General features: G+C 38.5%; 1 protein-coding gene across 4 annotated transcripts in view; it reads left to right on the plus strand.

The window, feature by feature from the left end:
* Positions 1-22,503, plus strand: part of LAMA3 (laminin subunit alpha 3) — a 123,423-nt gene that overhangs the window by 24,118 nt on the left and 76,802 nt on the right. For all 4 annotated transcript variants that reach the window (XM_064507309.1, XM_026122781.2, XM_026122782.2 and 1 more), the window contains exons 5-12: positions 565-735; positions 3,273-3,370; positions 5,303-5,418; positions 10,058-10,176; positions 14,761-14,851; positions 15,931-16,062; positions 17,891-17,953; positions 20,373-20,507. In XM_064507309.1, the coding sequence (XP_064363379.1) occupies positions 565-735; positions 3,273-3,370; positions 5,303-5,418; positions 10,058-10,176; positions 14,761-14,851; positions 15,931-16,062; positions 17,891-17,953; positions 20,373-20,507 (925 nt within the window). The remainder of the gene's footprint in view (positions 1-564; positions 736-3,272; positions 3,371-5,302; positions 5,419-10,057; positions 10,177-14,760; positions 14,852-15,930; positions 16,063-17,890; positions 17,954-20,372; positions 20,508-22,503) is intronic.

The raw sequence follows: 22,503 nt of genomic DNA on the forward strand, positions 1-22,503 counted from the left end.
GCAGCACTTGTTTTGAATGTCAGATAAGCCTGCTTTCATGTGAAGGGATTTTCTAAAGTAACACTGTGTACTTTCTTCCAGAAGACCATTAATAGGCTCCCAGGCACTGGACCTGGTAACAATAACATTCTCCAGGAATGTTTGTGCCTCAACCCAAAAATAAACCTGCTTTGGGAAAGAGCCAAAATCTGATGTTTTTACTCAAGCAAAACTCCCATTGACATGATCAGCTTTTAGTGTTGCTATTGACTATTACTATTGTTATTACTAACTAAAAGGTGTGTATTTTTTGTGCATCCTACCCACTCTTTTCAAAACAGATAGAGGCACTCGGTTTTGGATGTGTAACATAGGTAATGAGAATTCAGCAAGCTTCAAGACTAATGACACTGTTTTTACTGATGTCCTGGTTTCAGTATGGAAAGTGTAATTGTTACTGCAGATATACTCAGAAGCAATAGCACATTTTTGGATTCTTTTAGTAGTCAAACTTCTGGCTCTGTGCCCACTGCTGATACTTGCAGCCGATACATTTTAACAAACATATGTTTACTCTTTTGTTAGATTGTGGTATCCTTGGTAAATGGCCGCCCAGGAGCAAAAAACTTCACTTACTCCCCTAGTCTGAGAGAATTCACAAAAGCAACAAACATTCGCCTTCATTTTCTCAGAACCAATACACTTCTTGGACACTTGATATCAAAAGCTCAACGGGACCCCACTGTAACCCGCAGGGTAAGTACTCTTTTCACAGGGATAGATTCAACAATTGTGTTCAGCATCTCAGAGAGCATAAAATAAACTGAACTTCTTTAGTTTGCAAACATCATAACAATCAAAATGTACTGTGACCCACCTTTAAATCCCCATGTTTTCTCCACGTCTGCTTGTGATGAGAAGGTTATTGGGGCAGCAGGGTTTGAAGAGCAAGTAATGATTTTGTAACAAACTCTCTTTTTTCCAAGCTAACAAACCATTTATGAATATTGAAGGGAGTTGGGCGCATCATGGAAATTATCTTGCTCCTCAGCTCTGTATAAGTTAATTTAGACCTTGTCAGCTTTATTTTACACTGCTCTATCTTATCTATTAGAAGAAAGATTTTCAGAAATTGTACCTGAGTTTCTGAGGGAACAAGGAATCAAAGGGCATACTGGAAAGGTGCTATCTGACCACAAATCATTTGAGATGCATAGGGTTTTCCTGTGGATTTTGGGCAATTCAAGAACTTGAAAGACAAAATCCCACTCCCATTCAGTGGGAAAATATAAGGAAACTCAGACCCCTCAAGGGAACACTGCACAGAATTTCATATACTAAACCGATTCCAGACTTCATATTGTATTGTTATTTTTAATCTGTTATATTTAAAATGAAGATTCAGTAACAATTGGAGGAAATGCTGGGCTGAGGCACTGCACAAATATATGTGGGTTTCTGTATAAAAAAATCATGAAACTATTCCAGTTACTTGATAGCACTCCCATTAAATACCTTTTTTGTCTTAAGTGCATTTTAAGATGTTGCTTACAGGCAGATGTAAATGGAGAACTTAGGTTACTTGGCAAGCAACGTAGCTTTAGCGTAAGGAACTTTTCATGTTATTGTGGCCATGGGATGTAGCATAGAGGAATAAAAGGTCCAGTCTTTTATTAAATTATTAAAAGAGACCACATATTTTTGTTGTAGAGACCTTTGAAGTCTAGGAAAAGGTTAATATTCTGAAGGAGAGTCTTTGTGTTAAACTTATTATGGAAACAACTGAAAACCAGACCCATCTGTTCTCCTGTCCAAGTAACTGCCTGGCTTCCCCTGTTAATAGTTTGAGTTCATGACACTCTGAATTATCTAGGATATGTTTTATGTCTAAACTGTGGCAGTTTGGCCTATCACTACTTTTGGCCTATTGCTAATGTGACTTATTACTGAGCTGTAACAGTACATTTACTATTAGTAGTACTATTAGTAGTATTAGCATGGTTCTACAAAGCTGTAATAGACGAGACTGCGTTGGGAGGACTCATATTCTAGAGCAAATACTGCCAAGTATGCTGGAGAGAGTCAAAATGATCATTTCTAGCTATGCTGAAAACACTGAAAGCATAGGTTTTGTTTATAGTGTGGAAACAGTAAGCATAATTAGAAATTAACATGTATGTTTACATAGAGATAGTTCAGAAGACAAAAAATAATACAGACTGTATTTCCTAGTCCTTATATCCTACCTACTGTTCTTCACTGGCCTCTGGCAAAGTAGCTTTATAGCAGCCAAAGAGAGCTAGTAGGAAAATCTCTCAGTCTTGGAGAAGCATCTCTTCTGTGCCAGCCAGCTCCGCCTACATAAAAAAGAGAATGTGTATAGACCACTGAGAGGCCTATATTATGAATAGAGTGAGCATAGATGGGGACATAACTGCAAAATTTTCTCTTTGTTCTCTTCATCCTCCAGTGGCATTAAAAATAAATCTGCCCCTTTAACTTTTTTCTGGAGGTACACAGAGATCAAGATTTACAGCCAGCTCTCCATGCTGCCCCCTTTCTTGGATCACTAAGCTGATGCTCTAGGGAGACAGGGAAATAACTTCAGAGCTACCAAAAAGCGTGCAGAAGTTACTATTGAAATGCATATACTGGTGATATTTGCATTGAATCAAAGTGATTAAAATCTTATCTCCTATTGCCCAGATGCCTGCAAGGCATGAGGATGAGATACAAAGTATTTCAACTTCAGGTCACAAATTTAAATCCAGTGTGAGTCACAACAGATTCTGTCTGATTTGATAATCTCAGTCTATTTCTAGTGCTTAGTGATCATGACTGACTGAATGCAGAAACCGCACTGCCCACACCAGTTTGTCCTGTTTGTTGAACAGACCAAGCTCTCACAAATGATACTGTTGACTATATTTTATGTCCCCATCCTCAAGCTGGATTTGAACTAGCTTTGAGCTTGGGTACCGGTAGCTGTATAGCTGCTTGGGAATGGGCAGCTGCAGCAGAATGAATGTAGTGTGAGCTGCACAAGCCTGCAGATGTCTTCTGTTGCTATCAGGTGCCCCATGTGCCTTGACTTTGATTTGATGCGACTGATACTGAAATGCATACATCAATAGATGGCCATTGGCCATCTAACTTTGGTGTTTTCTAAAGTCATGCTTTTAAAATTCTGATAAGCAAGATTTAACAATGTAGAAATAACTCTGATGTTGAGGTATCTGTCATCATATAAGTAAAGGAAAGATCCATACATGCTTATTGTGCTTGTTCCATAGTATTACTACAGTATAAAGGACATCAGTATTGGCGGTCGATGTGTTTGCCATGGCCATGCTGAAGTATGTAATGCAAAGAGTGCTGAAAAGCAATACCAGTAAGTAAACTGAACATCACAATAATTTAATATGAGGCAAAATGATATGTTTTCAAATGACGTTATTTGTTAAAGAATGATGTAGACTTACAGGTATTTTTCCTAATATTTTAAAAATGAGAATCTAATAATGATTAATATGAAACTGTGTAAAGAGCTGTTGTGTGTGAAATATAATAATAAGAAGTCTTATACTTGAGATTTTTTTTAATTGAAATAGGAATTTTGCAGATTGAATAGTTTGTTAAAAACCCTTGCTTCTTTTGGGAAAACTTGGATTGATATCACCTCTGAACAGCAGAAATTAGAAGGCCAGCTCAAGAACAAAGCTAGTGAACTTTCTGCAGATATAGAGCATTATAAATGAGCTCAGCTAAGATCCAGTGGTTATCAATCATTACGAGAAAATATAAAAACAGAAACTGAATGAACTATATATCCTGTTGTCCTCTCTGGCAACAAGGTGATACTTCCTTTGAGCTGAACTGACTATTAAAATACTTTGAAGAGAAAAGCATGGCCTTTGGTACAATATCCTTAGTATATACATGAGGAGGACAGCCATGAATTTAATAGAAGTCAGGCTGTGTTTTTCTGCTTGAACTTTTTGTATGAGCAGAACTTGGGAACACTGACTATTTAGGACCTATGGACGTCTGGCTCTAACCAACATTTGGTTAGAACAGTAGTTGCAAGTGCAGCCATTCTGCAAGTGTAATAAATCTGGCATATTTCTACAATCATCTTTAAATGCCTTTAATTGTGTGAGAAGTGTTTTCATTATTGTCAGATACATGAGCAATCAGCAAACATCAGATGTGAAAAATGTAATTTCTTTTGGCAATGTGAAGTGATTTGGCAGTAGTGATATATTCATTTCACAGAATGAATATGTTATGTTATTCCAACTTCAATTACAAATGTCACTTTCTATGAATGAACTTGAATTAAAATAGGTTGACAAGTGGTCATACACTTAACTGAAATCTGTAGGAAAGTTTTCTTTTCCTGTGAAGTTTATGATCGTATAGATTTCACAAGGAGTTAGATCATGCTCTGTGGTCCTCTGCTTTAGGAAAGTGACAGTGAATAATCACACCGTCTAAAACATACTTTAAGAGCTTGGTTTATAACAGCTGTTGCTCTTATGCATCATGAAACAAACTTTTATCAAGATGATACAATATTTTCAGTTGGTTTTTAAAGGAGAGTAAGCGAGCAGATGGATGCCTTTACCCTTTCCAGATGTCTAGTCTAGAGAAAAGTAAGTGAAAAAGACATAACATCTACCAGAATAGAATGGATATACTTGACAATTGTTTTGTCCTTGGGTATTAGACTACACAGATAACAGAGCATCCCTGGAAGAGGCCTCTCTAGTCTCAAAGCCTCTTTGTTAATCCTGGGATTCAGTTACTGGGGATGGTAGTAAGACCTAGCCTGTAATGAGACCCTGCCCTTATGTAGGCTCTTCAGCTAAGTCAAAATAAATTTCAACTACATTTTCTTGATGCATAGTGTGCATTGCTTTAAAAATAAGTGGATGAAGTTACAAACTTGGCTTATTAAAGACACTAGTAAAATTACTGTAAACAAAGCATAATGGAAAAGTGATGAGGGCATGCATATAAAGGTGATAAATGTTCTGACTTAAATTAGGACAATAAGCTTGAGCATTGGAATGATGCTAAAATAGGATACATCTTAAATTGTTGTGTGTCACCTTGATTCAATATTCTAGGAGAAAGTTTTATAATCCAGAATTTTCAAACAGTTCTAAAATGTTTTAGAGTTACTGTTTGACCTCTTTATGTGTGAGCTTATGTCCTGTCCTTTTCACACTATGTGTAAGTCTTGCACTGCAATAAAACTGGGGGGAGAAAGGGGTGTTAAATCCAGATTCAACAGAATAAGAGGTCTTCCTTTCTCTAGGTTTCAGTGTGAATGTCAGCATAATACTTGTGGGGAAACCTGCAATCACTGCTGTCCTGGATATAATCAGAAACAGTGGCAAGCTGCAACAGCTGGGAACATGAATATATGTGAACGTGAGTAGACTGAAAGATGGTAGTTTAAAAGTGACTTTGACAAATGAGCAGAAATTACTGTAGACCACGCATATTCATGGAGCATAACTAACACACTGCAGGTTTTAACACCTGTTTTCTTTACTGAAAAAATTATTTCCATATAGCAATAGGGATTAAATGATACAGTGAGTATTATTTATGTTTCACTCTTGGTCTCATTAAACAATGATAATAGTCATTTAAAGTATTACATCAAGAAGACTTCCACCTTTCTTTAGTACATGGAGTCAACATCCCCCCCGGTCACAGATGTGTCTGTTAACAGACTGTGCATTTCCTCAGCAGAGCAGAGGTCTTGTACAGCTTCAAAACTTGTCTCTCTGTTGCCCAGCCTCTTCCTATTCAGAATCTAGAGGGACAGACTGTATAAATAACTAGATTAATTAAATATGTAAACAGGCTCACTAACTGATATCAAAGGAGGGCTCTCCATCTGACCTCTAGATTTTATGTATTGTCAATAGAAGGGGAGCACATGTGTTTCTCTGTGTGGTATGTATTTCTTTTTGCTACTGATAGGAAAGAGAACTACATAGTACACTACTGCAAACCTCATTTTGATACAATGAAGCTCACTTAGAAAACAGTGCAGTATTGTTGATCAGGTACAACTCACTCAATTTTTGCTGTCTTTTGTTGGAAAGAGAATCTGAGTTATTCATTGTTCTTGTCATTGTACTTACTATATCTGGTAAAGGAACCCAGTTCAAAAATCTGTCTCATAAACCAGATATTTTAGAAGAAAATCTGTGTTTTGGGAATTAAGCATACTTACTTGTTTAAGGAGCCAATGTAAAATGTCACCTCTCCAAGAGATTCTTGAATTTATGATCTAATTACTGAGACATATGGGTCTGAAAATACTTACAGCAGTAGAGTGCTGCACTGGCATTGATACATGCTTCCTGTAAATTGATGCAGGCTCTTCTGCCTTACTTGTCTTGAGCTCTCAAGCAGGTTCCTTTGATTCTGAACTTCCTGTCTTTGGAGCACTGTACTGGCAGATTGTTTAAGGCTGATGCTGCTCACAGGTGTTTGTTTGAGCTTCACTCCATTCTCATGCTGACAGTCACCCTTCACTGACCTGATGTAAATGAGCACAAAAGCGTTTCTGATGAGTCCAAGGAAGTGCGTACATGCTCTGCTTTCTGTGCTTATAGTTAATAGTTTAGAGTGCCTTAGCCCCGCAGACTGAGTATTCAAACTGGAGAAGCCCACTGGCCTTTCTCCCATCTTCTCAGTGTTTCCTTCTTTTATTAAAGAAAATATAACATAGGGTTAAGTTGACAACATGGATCCTGTTTAGATGGGAGGGTACATACTGCCACCCACAGGTGTTCTGTATCCTTCTGGCCAGAAAACACTGTGGTACGGATGGTGTTTGCTGTCTTTGTGCATGTCCTATTCTGAGCAAATGCATTGGCAGCCTGCTGCTTTCCTTTGTGTCTAGCCTAATTTATTTTCCTTTTCCTGCTCTACCTTTCCTGAGAGTAGCATAGCCAGTGGGTACAAACTATTAATGGGGGAATCTTATTTGAAAGCCAAATAGATGTACCTGTATAATTGGTTTGCGGAATAAACCTTGTGGTATTGTTTTAATCAAAATTGCAGCACTAAGACTGAGGGTTGGGAAAAAAAACAGATGATTAAAACATTTGATAGGAGGTAGGCATGCTGGGACTCAACTTCTGAAAAATATTTGAAACTCCATTTGAATTCCTTTCTTTGAAAGGAAAATATTTTCTGCCAGGAAGAGATAGACAAAGAGCATGAATAATGTCATGCTTTTAAGAGAATCAGTTTATAAACAATCATCTACAAGATTCTGAGCCAAAAGAACTTAGTTTCTAACTACTTCTGAAAAAATACCCTTTTTAGTATAGATTGCTCCTAGCAGTTTTAGGTGATTTATTCGGAGTATTTGCCAGGTGCAAACCTCTTTCCCTGGAAGCCAGTAGTGAAGGAATAAGAGCAACCTTATTAAGCTTCGCAGAAACCTGAGGTTCCTTGAGAGAAATTGAATGAAAGAGATCGGTGGGAGATAGTAGGGATGTTTTGTTTCTTAATACTGTATGGGTCAGCAAATGACTCAAAGTTTTAAGAAAGTGCTTTGTGAGACTGAAGGGGTTTTTATTCACCTGCAAGAAAAAAATGCCATTATTTTGATCAAAGCAAATAATTCCCTGTCACTGTTAAAAGACATACTTGTGAGCTGTATCTCTCAGCGCATTTGGCCACAGAGACAAGAAGCTTTTATTTTGACTGTGTCGAGAAAGGGAGATGTTCACTTCTATGCACAGATCCTCATTTTGTCCATCAGGGGGGCTGATGACAAATGAAAACCTCCAATTTTCGTTCCATTCTACCCCTCCCTCCAATCTTTCTTTTTTGTTTTCTCCTTGTGCCTCTTCTGACTTAGTATCTTGAATCAGCATCTTTTTTGTGTAATGTTTTATTTTCTTGAAGAATTATTTGAGTTCAAACAAACAAACAAGCAAACAAGAAGATCCGCATAGGCTATCACAACCCAGCCAGGTAACCCAATCCTGTCGTATCTGGGTCCTCTCATTAGATCAAGGGACGTGATGATAGGCCACAACTTTCCTAATCCAGGTTGTTGACAGTTTCTAGGAAACAGTTTCCTTGTCCAAAGCTGTTCAGATATAAAGACCTGGAGGAGATACAGAGAATGATCCAGTGTCCCTTCTTTTGTCTATTTGGTCACATAGCAAGGCACAGAGAATTAATTTTGCCTAAGTTATGCTCCCAGTTGTGCCAGGTATTTTGTGTAGAATTTGGAAAATTCTTTCCCTCGTCATGAGAAAAATAGGGCCAGGGACCTTAACTTTTATTTTGAGGTGCTCAGGAACTCAGTGCCTTTCAGAGTATCCCCTGGTCCAGATGAAGGGAAGATTTTCTCAAGCATGAAGCATGGCTTCAGGAATTTTCTAGGAAGGTTTTCCTGGAACACTGGAGCATTTGTAATTAAAAGCACACCTGGTATTCAGATACTTGTGGAAGCCTTTTTTGCTTTCTGTGTTCTTTTGGAAAGATTCCTGTTGTTCCTCTCCAGTGAGGAAAGGAGATCAGATCTAAAAAAAAGGAGATAGAAAGAACTTATGGCAAAACCACAGGCCTGCTTTTCATTTATTTTGCCCATATATTGGTATAGTTAGTCCATATTCAGAATTATATTGCAGTTCTGGAAGATTTCAGTGAACACAGGCAGCGCTTTACTTTGCTGAAGGGAGTGAAGATCAGAGATTAGCTTTAGCTAATAATCTGCTTGATGAGCAGATTAGGAGATACACTAACAGGCTTACAGGAAATTAGATAAATGCTTTTCTGGGTCAATCCGTCACCCTTTACTCAAACTATATTTGCAGGAACTATTTCAAGTGCAGAGCTATTTTTCAGATTAATTCTCTTCTGCAAACAAGGCATAAACATTTGGCTGGTCATAGAATTTACATTGTTAGGACCCTCCTGCCAAAGGTAAAACAGCAAAAGCTTTTCTGGCTTTAGATCTCCCACCTTAAGAGTGAACTCAGCTGATGTGCCTACAAGGCCAATCAACAGATGTACCTCAGATGTTTTCAATAGGTGAACCTCCTAAGTCAGGGCATCTGTGAGGCTAATGTGCCTGCAAACAAGGCCTGACAGGTATGTGTCTTTCAATCTCTTTTTCAGTCTCTATTGAACCCTGCAATATTAACATTAACAAAAGAGACTGAAAGTACAGCAGAACATATCATTTAAAGGTGGATTCAGAGTGTCTGTGAGTTTAATTGTTACCTCTTATTAGAGGCTTATTAGAAGAGAAAAATAAACAAAGGAAATGAGCTAACCACAAACCACCCAAAGTAAAATTTATCACAGCTGAGACTGTAAACAGCCATAAACTAGAAAAATGAGTTATCTCTGTCACCTAACTCTGTCCCTTTCTAGAGTAATTTATTATTCTTATTTTTGTTTTTGTTGATGTTCTTTATATAAACCTGCTTCTTTTTGAATCCATAATTCTCAAGCAGTAGAGTGTATTCTTTCTTAAAAACTCTCCATTCAGAAAATAGCAGCTGGGTAAACATATAGTTAAGTTTGTAGGTGTCCTTGTACTTAGTACTAAGTATGTGAGTTCCCTGGTGTAGGTCTTTTTATTCAAATTTGTATAGCTTATCTATAATTGTTTATTTTAAATAGTTAGTGCACACAGATTCAGCTTAGATTATTTTTGGACATGAAAAAATAGAATAAGCATTGGAACATGTTTTTGATAGTTTTTAAAAACTGGTTGAGACCATTCTTTTGGAGCTTCCTAGTTCTGCATTTACCCATAAATATATAGTATTGAGATGGTACAACTGTTGCCTCCTCTGACAAACCTAGCAGCAAATGTTTTTCTTATGTTTAGATGATCTTATCTTGTTCCAGGTGTGAGAGACCATTTGCTGATAGGTAAATACGTGGTTTTGAGTATACTCGAATGCACATGAGTGTGTGTATGCATATAAATAATCAAAGCTTTTTTTTCCACTTCTGCTACATTACTGAATTCCACTATTATAATGGAAGCTGACTTGAGATACTACTTTTTCAGCCTGCAATTGCCATGGACATGCCACTGATTGCTACTATGATGCTGATGTTGATCGGCGTCATGAAAGCTTAAACATCCAAGGGCATTACGAAGGTGGAGGAGTCTGCATTAACTGCCAGGTAAAAAGGTGATTTAGGTCAATTTAGCTTAATGACATTTGGAGAAATGGATACCAGAGTATGATTGTGCCTGCACTAGAAGTAAATGTGTTTATGTACTTTAGTCCCACATGATTCAAATAAAGCCACACCATTTAACAATTAAATAAGTGAAAAAAAATCCCTTTCTTATTATTATAGACTTTGTCATTTCCTTGCTTAACAAAGGAGAAATAAAATTTCCCAAATAAAATACCAACTCAGACCAACTGGTTCCTTATGGAAGCAAAGACAGAGGGCCCCTCCTTTACTATCAGGCATAAAGGAGAGCATGGGCTATAACAAGAAGGGAGCTTATTGCTATTGAAAAAGCAAAGTTCATAGAATAAATTTAGGTTGAAGGGTCCTCTGGAAGTCATCTAGTCTAACCCTCATTTCAGAGCAGGGCTATCTACAAAATTGTATCAGATTGCACAGGGACTTGCCCAGTTGAATTCTGAATATTTCTGAGGATGGAGATTCCAGCACTTAATCACTCCAGTGGTAAAGAGATTTTTGCTACTATTCAATAGGAATTTCCCCAGTTGCTACTTGTGGTAGTTGGCTTTTGTCCTTTTACTGGCCATGTTTTAGAAAAGTCTGGCCCTGTTGTCTCCGTACTCCCCTCTTAGGTAATGGAAAACTGCCATCAGACACCTTACCCCTCCTTAAGCTTCCCTTCTCCAAGCTAACCAAAGCCATTTCCTCAGTTTCTCTTTACATGTCATTGCTCCAGTCCGCTAACCATCTTAGAGGCTACACTGGATTCAATCAACGATGTAAACTTGGAGTCAGGGACTTTACAGTGTATGTGTCATTACTGAATATTATGTTATTGCAAAAAGAAAGAATGTCGCTCATCCTAAGTAACTTTTATACTACTGTGACTAATTACTATCAGGAAAGATCAGGCTAGGCTCTGAGCAACTTGATCTAACCTCGGAGTTAGCTCTGCTTCGAACACAGCTGGACTATCTGGCCTCCTGAAGCCCCTTCCAACCTAAATTGTTCACTGATTCAATGATCTCAGGGTCTCTAAATACAGACAGACTTATTTGGAAACATGTCTTCCTTTTGTTGTCAAGTCAGTCTTCTGAAGAATGGTGAGAAGCTGCTGAGCAGAAGGTAGATCAGAGGGAAAATTATCATCAAGCGTATATTCCTATGAAACCTACATGTCATGATTTATATATTACCATACTGTGCATTTAAAAATATAATTCTATTTAAGCAACAAAACAGGAAATGTCCAGTAAAACTGTATAGCGTGTTTCCCATTTATTGCCATAATATAATCAGATATTGTTCAAGTGGCTGTCAGAAGAAAGTAGAATGTTTTTTGCTAACATGAGCAGAAGAAACGTTCTTTGTCTTCCAACTGACATTTCTGTGCATAACTTTGTTCACCTAGTCTGGTAAGATATATCATGGTGGTGCTTCCTGTTAGCTCTTTATGAGTGAAAGAACATTTTTCTTATATTCCTTTCGGGATATAAAAGAGCAAGATTAATCTAAATCTATGAGTCCTGGTTGTATAAATGATGTTGGATGTTCGTAATTTAATTTTGAGGAAATTACGTTGGATTAAATGAGTTTACCATAAATCTAATTATAGTATTTTCTTCATAGAAAAACCACATGGATTTTAGTTTACTTTTTTTTTGTTTGTGTAATGGAAGAAAGTGTTAGGAATGGATGCCTGAATGACAAATTAAGAGGAATAGAAGTGTTGCACACAAGTATAGATTTTGTTTCTTTAGAGTCTGATAACATTGCCCCATATATTCTGTTCTGCATGTGTCAGATATGTTAAGTATTGTACTTTCCGTGTTCTGTCTTACTTTAATCCTTCCACAACTTCAAAGGGAGAATAATCATAGAACCATTGAATAATTTAAGTTGGATGGGAGCTTCTGAAATCATCTAGTCCAATCCCCTACTCAGAGCAGGTCTAGTAAGTGAGGTTAGTGAGGGACTTCTCCAGTTGTGGCTTGAACATCTCCAAGTTTGGAGATTCCACAACCACCCTGGGAAACTTGTTTTGTTATGTGACTTACCTTCATAGTAAAAAATTATTTCCTAATATCTAATCAGAATTTTCCATGTTCCAGCTTGTGTCTGTTGCTCCTTGTCCTATCACTGTGCAACTCTGAGAAGAGTCTGGCTCCATCCTTTTTGTATTCTCCGATCAGGTAGTTGTAGATAGCACTAAGGTCTCCCTTTCGCCTTCTCTTCTCAATGCTGAACAGACCCAGTTTGCTCAGCCTTCTCTTTAATGTCACATGTTCCAGTCTTTGACCATCTTGGTGGCCAGTATCTGTCTTGTAATGGGGATGCCCAAACTGGATACAGTACTCCAAATGCAGTCTGACAAGTGCCAAAGAGAGGGAAGAGTCACTTGCCTCAACCTGCTGCGTACACTCTTACTACTATAGTCCAAGATGCTGTTGCACTTCTTTTCTGCAAGGGCACGCTGCTGCTTCGTGTTAAACTTGTTAAACCCATCAAGATTCCTGGGTCCTTTTCTGCAAAGTTGCTTCCTAGGCAGTTGGCCCCCAGCCTGTATTCTTGCATGAGGTTATTCCATCCCTCATGTAAGACTTTGCATTTGCTTTTGTTGAACTTTCTGAGTTTCCTATCAAACCGTTTGTTTAGCTTGTCCAGGTCCCTCTGAATAGCATCCCTACCATCCAGGACATTGACCTCTCCCCCAGTTTGGTGTCATCGGCAAACTTGCTGAGAGTGCACTCTGTTCCAGTTTCTGGGTCATTAAGGAAGACGTGGAACAGTATTGGTCCCAGTATTGATCCCTGAAGCGTGCCACTAGCTACTGGCCACTGGGTGAACCACTGATCACAACTCTTTGAGCCTGACAGTCCAGCCAATTTTCCACCCACCTTATGATCACCTTATCCAGCTCATGTCTCTCCAATGTGGTGATAAGAAGACTGTGTCAAAGGAAACTCTGTCAAAGACCTGGTTTTGGATTACCTGTGCCCAGCTACATTGCCCTTCCAGCAGATACTGGAGTGGTTAAAGCCATCCATGAGTACCAAGGCCTGTGATTATGAAGCTTTCTCTGGCTGCCTAAAGAAGGCCTCATCTACTTTCTCTTCTTGATCTGGTGATTTGTGATTTGTAGCAGATACCTACTGCAACATCATCTGTGCTGGTCTGTCCTCTGATCTTACCCACAAGTTCTCCACTGGGTCATCACCTGCCCCAGCCCCGGGTGGCACCAGGCACTCTCAGCAGGCCCAGACCTGGAGAGTGGCATCTGCGTCCTGGAGCTCTGTCTGAGCTGAGGACATTAACCCCAGTAGCTGCCAGAGACTGTGTCCTGCAGTGTGTGAAGACCATCGCTGCACAATATCCAAGTAGCCCCACACAATCTTGAGCAGAAATGCTGGGCCCCTCTGCACCCCTGCTATGCTAAGCACTGCAACAGCTACTGTGTCTCTATCTGCTGCACGATGCGAGCATTACCCTCCCTAATCAGGAGTCAGCCTTTCCCAGCAGGAGCTTGGATCTGAAGGTGACAAAAGAAACTCCCCGCAGAGCTGGAAGCATAGCCTGAAACAGCTGCATGAACTGAGGCCAACTGCGAACATCAGCCCCAGCAGCATCACGGACGCCCTGCACACATACTGCCCCACCACCAGCCCCGTTAATTGCCAAGTCCCTGTTCGCAGCCCCCCAAATTGCAGCACTCCCTAAAAGGCAACTAAACAGCAAATGGAAACTGGGGGCAGGCGCTTTCTTCTCTGGCTACTCTGGGACAAGGCTTCTCCCCAGCTTTGCTGGGTCTCCTCTTGTGACTACAAGGCCGCCAGAATGCCTCCCAAACAAGATTTACTCAGCTTGTGAACACCATCGCCATTGCATGCTCCTGCCTCCCTCAAGCAAGAGATAACTTTACAGCAAGAGAGATTTATTGTTAAAATACACTCAGGACTTCGTTCTGTGATGGCAGGTTTATATATTTTTGTTGTAGTTCAAATTACACTGTTCTTTCTGTGTGCCTAAAACACATGTGCAGAGATGTATGTTTTTCTAATGGAAGATCTGTTTTGTGCTTTTTACTTCATTTCCTGTAGACTGATCAGGTTTTGGTTTTGTTTGATGTTGCTGAACTTAGATATAGAGTATTTTAAAAAATAATATATGCCATGAGAAAAATTCACAGTGCTGTTGCCTGAATTATGTATGCATTGTGATAAGAACGCAGTATGAAAGAGAGAAACATCTGATGGTAGCGTATAAAAGATTTTTTTTCCTTGATTTAAATTAATATTTTATGAAAATAGGTATTTTTAATAATGCTTTAAAGTTAAAATTCAGCTTTTTAATTTGACAATACTATGATTCAGAAAGCTTTAGAGAATACGGGTAGTTAAGGACCACCAGCTGTCAAATGCTGGTTTTGTTGCAGTCATATTCCATTTTTTTCTGTGCTGACCCTTGCTTAGTGATATATAGGAACAGCATAAAGGATGTTACTGTTTCTTAATTCTCCATCTAAGTTCCTTTTTTTCACCTCATATTCTTTTGTTTTATTTTGCACAGCATAACACAGCTGGTGTTAACTGTGAGAAATGTGCAAAAGGTTACTATCGTCCTTACGGTGTTCCAGTGAGGGCTCATGATGGCTGTACACGTAAGTCCTTTTTTACGCAGTATCTTCTCATAGTGTTTTTTCAGTCTCATCGTGGTTTTGTTTTGTTTTGTTGTTGCTTTTTTGCTGTAATCGGGGTATGGGATGTGTCTTTTGGGGAAGAAATATTAAAAAGTGCCCAAAAGATGTGGGAGAGTAATTGCAAATGACTTTCTGTATTGCTTTAGACCTTTTTAAAGATATTCTTCTCAACATTTGTGTTGTATGAGCCATAAGCTTCAGACCAGCAGCAGGCAATAGGAGGAAGTAAGCCAGAAAGGGCTGCTGAGGAGATAAGATCACACAGACCTGGGGTCCAGCTGCATACCCCACAGTGAACTGGTATGACCTCTTAGAAGCCACTCTCATCTCCCATCCTCATGACTGTGTTCCTCTTAGCTCTTGATATGTACATGTAACATATCTTTTGGGTCTTGGTCACTTGATAATTTTATTCAATAGCTCAAAAGGTCATGAGGTCTACTCCTACTTTATGCAGTACTGAAGCTAGCATCTATAATAAATAATGCAACAGGATAATTATTAATACAACATTTAAAAAAGAACTGAGTATAGGTACGAGATAAAGGCTGAATTATAAACAGGGTGAAGGAGTTTTGTGACAGGTAGGAGAAGGCTACAGATTGTTTGTGTATTGAAATGAATGGGAAGTCAACATAGTGGGAATGCTGCAGTGATGTTGTTGAACTTTGTATGTAAGGGAGGGTGAACAGAGGCTGACGTTCAGCCCAGACCATGGAGAGAGATGAGAAGAAGCCACAGAAAGGGCAGTTGCTGCAGTGCTGTGAAGTAATGAAGTGCAACTTTCTGAATTATGAAAAATTAACGCTGTAAGAAAATAATATAGGTCTTACCCCTAAGGTATCCCTAGGGGATATCACAAAGATTAATTGCTGGTATAGAATACTTGGAAAATGTGAAATAGCATGCAAACATTAATTCTTGAAATAATGAGACATTCACAACTGCAAATGAAATACTGTTATAATGGCACCTTGCACTGCTACAGAAGGAAAATTAATTCTTTTCTATAAAGTGCCTAATTGTTGATGCTTACTTAGCCTGCAGTTGTAACTTGGAGCATGCAGAGGGCTGTGAGGAAGGGTCTGGCCGCTGTTACTGTAAACAGAATTTCCAGGGAGAAAGCTGTGAGCAATGTGCAGATGGATTCTATGGTTTTCCATTTTGTATCCGTAAGTATACAAATAAAAATGTTTCTTTTCAAATATTTTTAACATGCATTAAAGAATTAACCATTTTCACTGCACTTGACTTGGATAAAACATCTGTCATTTTGGATTCTAATATTTACACATTCTAGTAAACCAGTTGTCATAATACTGAAGAGAGTCTGGTTTGTTTCACAAAGTGGCAGTTAACTTGAAAATCAAATAGAGTTGGTTGCATTCTCAGACTTCTGAGTTCATTTAAGACATCTTGGGAGAAGTTAGAGCCTGTCTTTTAATACATCATGAATTCTAGTCCTAAAGCCCAGAACAAGTTGTTTAAATACGTCTGTGTCTTCAGGCATAACTCACTTGGACTGGAAGTGGAACATGGCTGTAGCAAGAGGGAGGGGAGAAAATGGTTATGTGTTCTCCTTGAGGCCTTCTAGGATAAACCCCCCATAAACCAAGTTTGTGGACTTTTAGAGGATTCTGACTCTGAAATAGTGCCTGTGCAACTTTGGAAAGGCCCTCCTGGGAGAGCATTAGACTCTCAGACATGCTCTCTATTTTTGCAGGACTGGTTGTTGATACTGGTTGAAGGAGGGGTTACAGTTTGTTTTGGATTTGTCAAGAAAATGGTTGAAAGATGTTTGTAAATCCAAAGAAAATAAACACATTAAAGAAAATGATGTGACACAGAAATGCTGGCTGCTTCCATTTATTCAAAATGGTATTGGAACAGTATCTAATGCTATGGATTATTTAAAAATGAGATTGTTACTTTAAAATAAGAATATTAAAATGAAGTATTAGGAATTTAGAAAATCCAATGCTTTCCTCAGAAACAAATTAAATATACAATAATTGAGAAGAAAACATAATACCACGATTGTATTTGTTGTATAAAAACTTGTGATTCCATGATCAGATTCTAAAAATGGATCACTGGGAGTGTTTTGTGCCCTCAGGAGAACTGCGTATCTGATAGTCAATAAAGAGATGTTGTTGTGAGGCAGGATTTGCAGTCTGATTTGCAGTCCACTGTGATGTTTCAGTTTTACATTGCTTTTACACTGTTAGAAGAGAGGTATCATTATAAAACTGGAACAATGAAGAGGGAAGTCAATAGAAAACACAGGAAAAAGCAGTGTGAAAAATTGAATCTTGTTCTGAATTCAATGCCTGCAATAGAATAAATACTTTCTGTACGATGCATTCTAGATTACCTCATTTAGCCTTTTGCTCATAATCCAATGTTTTAAAGTATGTTCAGCTCAGATAGGCCTTGATCAAATGCCGCTGGAGTTTGTGGCACATCAACTTTGGGTGAGGATCACAGTCCCGTCTTAATGAAGGGAAGTTTATTGGGATCTCTTTCCCATTCCTAATGCGGAGGAATCTCAGAAATACTCCCAAGATGTAAGGTACACATCTTGAATTCTAGCACTTGAGGCAGCAAACGATAGGGCTGAATAGCAGGACATGAACCTTGAACTGGAAGCAGGAGCCAAGAAATAAATGCAGAGCTTCCAAGATAACACTGTCTTGCATGAGAAGGCTTTCTGCACAAAATAGTAGGGGGCAGGGAAGCAAAGTGGTATCATTTCCAAATGGTGCTTGGCCTTTCATACTGTCCTTTGAGAAGGGATGTTTGGACTTAAATTGGAGATCAAAAATAAAAAGTTTCTTACGCTGTTCCTAACTAAAACAAAACTAAACTGAAGTTGGTTACTAGAGTCATATGATTATCATTCTTTTTGTATTGACAGTAGACAACTTCATGGCATGATCTTTAGAGATATAAATGTATTGTCTGTTTCAAGTATACTTTATTGCTTCTTTTGTTCTAAAGGTATTCCTGTTTATCCTTTTACTTCGCCAAATCCAAGAGATGCTATGGCTGGTGACATAGTAGGCAAGTTCTTTTTCTTTTTTTTTTCCCTCTTTCATTGTTTTTCCCTGTTTCACTGTTCTTCACTGTTTCAGTGCTGCTTGCTCTTTCATGCAGATTTATGTTGTAATTTTGCCAGTATCGATATTTATCTTTCAGAGAGGCTTTGTTCTTACCAGATGTTTATCATATAGTCAAGCTAATATTAAACAATTTAGTGGGCTAGTTCCAGAAAGAATTATGGATCAAAATAGGTTTGGCCAGCCTCTGGCAAACTTCTGCAGAAGAAGCTGACCATCTTGTTTGTTGCTTTTATGAACAAATCTGTCAAGACTTTCTGACGTATACAACTTGTCATCTGCTTCACAGTGTAAATCTTTTTCTTAAGGCTAACTGCCCCCTATTTCTGGACTATACTCTTACACCTGGGAAGTGGTACATTGCTGTTAGCAATGTATTACTTTGATTTCTAAAAGAGCTACGTATTTGTTATTTGGCCCACTGCAAAGCTGTCTGAAATCCATGAAGATTCCTTCAGTGGGTTTACATTTTAAGTATATATTAGTATACTGCGGAACTGAGCCAGCATTGCAGCTAGAACTTAAATAGATACTTGTAATGCAATTTGTGACTAATAGATTTAAAAAACGTAGCAACCTTTGTTAGATACTAAAATTGACATTGTTCCCTTTTATATCTCTTAGCTTTTATGAGCTGGAGTTTATGTTGGCGTTTGGAAAAGTATTTTCTTCTGTTAATTGGAGCAGACACTTAAATATAAGCAGACAGTGCTAATCCATTTATGCATTTACAAGTCTTAATTGTTTTCTTGAAGTTGTCTGCAGTTGCCATTACGTCCCACAAAGCCTTATTCTCTTGTAGCCAATTATCTTCTCCTTTGTATAGCATCAAAAATAATTGCTCTGGCAGGCCTCTGTGGATTCTGTGTTGTAAATCCTCTTCTCTCACATGTTTGCAAATCAAACCATATTGAATGTGTTCAAACTTTTAACACTGAAAAGTGAAAAGAGGTATGAAAGCTTAAGAGAACATGCAAAAAAAAGCTGTAAAAGCCAGAAAAAAATAGTTGAAAACACAGGTAGTGGGATCACTCCTAACTGCCACTGTTCACAACTCATTCTGTTAAAATAAGCTGCCATTGGTTTAAATTTAAACTAATGTGCCATGCTGCAAACCTGCAAACCGTGGTGGAAGATGAGCAGCCTAGCCTTCTACTCCTGTTTGGAGTTCTGATCTTTAGAAGACAGGTAGAACTGTAACGTTTTAGCTGCCACAGCTAAAATTGATCTCTCTGGTCTTGCCCTGTTGAAATCAGTAGACGATTTATTCAATAAGAGTGATATCAGTATGAAGCCTTTAAACTAATCAGTTCCGTTCAAATGAAGAGAGGATATTATATGTGTTCAGCTGGGGGTTAAGTCTCGTGTAGGTGATGTTTTTGGAAGCTTCAATGTTTGTATTTGTCATACTAACTTCGGAGCAAGTCCTGCAAATTTCCTTGAACCTTTGAAGTAAACACAGCAAAGTCAGACATCCTTGGCTGCTAGAGAGAGAGGAACTGAAAGGAGGAAGCAGGAATATCAAAATGGAACTGAAAGACAATGCTTAAATAGCATCTGTTTTATATTTCTGTCAGTCATCCCAGGTGGGACAATGGAGCTGAGTGAAATCTTTCCACCCTTCAGCTTCTGTAGTCTCAGAAAATCAAGTGATCAGCTGCAACTCTTCAGCTTCTACCTGTGGCAGCTGGGATCTCCAGATGGGCTCCCATTCATGTACATATAAAGCTTAGGCTTGTGTAACTTCCAGCATTGTATCAGTAATGGAGTGTGTTTTGTCTGTGTTAGAGCTGTTAGCTTAAAATAGTGATGACTCCGTGAAAAGCACTCATCCAGCTAGTTGTTGTAGTCGGCCAGTGTGCTTTCTATCTATCACATGCTGATTCCTGCACTGCACAGCTCGTTGACTTGTAGAACCAATATAGGTGAGCAGTTTTTATCTTGTGCATCATTTATCAAACTGCTTTACTAGTAACCTTTTTGTTAGCCATTAACCCAGCCTAGCTTTATGGATGCTTTTGGTCCGAGGTTAAATTTTTAAGCTATTACGTACTTCTCTCATGTGATTTTCCATTTTAAGATAAATTACAGTTCCTTACACATGTTTTGCAAGGGACCAAACTAAATTTCAAAACTATAAATTATAGCATTGCAGTAAGAGCATTACTATCAATGGTTGAGAAGGCAATTACATTTTAAGTGGCTATTTGAGGATGTTTATTTTTGCTGGTAAAACTATGGCTTTGTCTGGATTCCTCATGGTTGCTTTGCATTCAAAGGTGGCTTTTTGGCTAATTCTGTTTTAAATACTTTTTTAGATATGTATCTGTCGGGAGAATTATCTATTGTTTTTCCCTGTGCAGAATGCAACTGTGGTGCTCGTGGCTCAGTGGCCAATACATGTGGTCCTAGAGGTCAGTGTCTGTGCCATAGTAACTATGCTGGGCTTAGGTGCGACCAGTGTGCTCCAGGTTATTACAGCTATCCCAGCTGCTTGCGTGAGTAACAGCCTTTCCTCCCTTTACTCTCTTTTCTCTCTCACTTCTGTTACACAGAAAAGAATCATTTGATTCCCTCCAATGTATTTCTCTCTAAAACTGCATATGTAACTATGAAAGTTTCATTCCATTCAATGCTGGCAGCAATAACACTGAAGATTCAGCCAGTGGCCAGGATTCCTAACAAGTTCACACTCTGGTAGCCCACTCTGGACATCATCTCTATTCCTCTTATCTGTGCTAGCTGGATTAATAGGAGCATGAGAATGTTTGGCCTTTTTGTAGCTGCGTCTTCCTTTTAATATAGGAAATCTAAAATTGAGTGTAGGCAGTGGGCGTGCACCTTTATGAGTTCTGGCTCATTCAGCTTAGAGAGCATAAGCTTCGTTTCAGTTACTTTGGCCTTCTACTATTTCATACGCTCTTGTGTAAGCCTTTAAAGTGCATTCATAGCTGCTCTTTACACCAACCTTAAATCCCAGTCTAGAAGGGCTTCACTCTGAAAAACTTCTATCACATCGACAATTTTTACTGCCCAAGTGGAGCAACTGATCAGGCCCAGAAAGTACATATATGTTTTTCGCATCAAGCAGAGTAAAACCTGTGGGTCCTGTGGTAAAAATCAGCAATCTAATTGATCATCATAAACAGGGATGTTCTTTCCTGGAAATCAAAAGATTGTTAGTGCTAAAGAAGCAACATGTCCTCAAAATTTGGCTATTGCTAATCATCACAGCCATAGTGAAAAATAATCTAACAAGTTTGTTCTCCCTCTTTAGGAGACTGCCTAAAGTAATTATCCTTAACCATTTCAAGCTTAGACTCTACCTGAGCAAAGATTAGCCTCCTCCGTTGTAGTAGTATTGTTCATTTTTGTGACATTATTCTTATTTACTCTGTGCATGTAAATCATTGAAAAGCTGAGGCCTTACACAAGAGTCTGGAACAAGAAGACTGTCCCATGATTTATTTCAAAGCTTCTTCCTGGCCTCCTCTGCTCTCAGATCTAAAGGTGTGCTGGGCATACAATTTTCCATTTTGTATTTTGCCATCATATTTTTAGATGCAAGTCTAGTTACAGAATTTGCCATGATCTTTCTGTAACAATAAAAAATCAAAAACCAGAAAACTGAATCCCCTCAATCTGCTCTTAGAATGGAACAAAGTAGAGGAAGGGGAATTTATTAAGGTTCCTGATAATCCTACCTGTCAATATGATGCAAGTCATCTCAAAGTCACAGGTCCCAAGTAGGATTGTGTGTAAATGGAGGACCTTGTGAGTTGTTTATTGCAAAGAAAAATCGGGCATATTCCAGACAAATAGTTTTCAAAACCTCAGTTTTGAAAGCTACTGCTTGGTATATACAGGGTGAACCCTACCAATACTGTCAGTGTTTTTCGTTATATAGCTTGTCAGTGTTCTCCTCACGGTTCCCATCACAGCACATGTGAGCCAACAGCAGGGCAGTGTGAGTGTCAAACAGGCATTATGGGGCGACAGTGTGACAGATGCCTTTCTGGAGCCTACAGTTTCCCCCATTGTGAAGGTAACATTTGTGACAGAAAATACTTCATTCTGAATCAGATTTTCTCCATTTTCATCAGCAGGTTCTCCAGAGCATTCTGTTGTGTATAAAGCATTATAGAAATCCACTGAAAAGGAGAGAGGGACAAGAGCACATCTTAGATGAGCTTATTCATTGTTCTATATCTTACTTAATGAAGGACATTTGAAGATTAAACTCTTTTTTAGCTGGTGGCACAGGAAATGTAAGAAAAAGTCTCTCAGTTCCATAGGTCAGTGACATATTTTTGCAAATTACTACTTTACATAGTAAAATAAATAGTCTAAACTAGGCTAAATACACATTTGCACCATCATAATTAAAGACTTCTGCTGATTTTGAAGTTTAAAGTATTTGAGTCACCCCAAGGTAACCACATTAAAATAAATCCTTGAAATTTAAAACTGCTACATTGCAGTTCTATGTTCCAG

Source organism: Dromaius novaehollandiae, chromosome 2 (assembly GCF_036370855.1).
Source record: "Dromaius novaehollandiae isolate bDroNov1 chromosome 2, bDroNov1.hap1, whole genome shotgun sequence".
Classification (NCBI taxonomy): Eukaryota; Metazoa; Chordata; class Aves; order Casuariiformes; family Dromaiidae; genus Dromaius; species Dromaius novaehollandiae.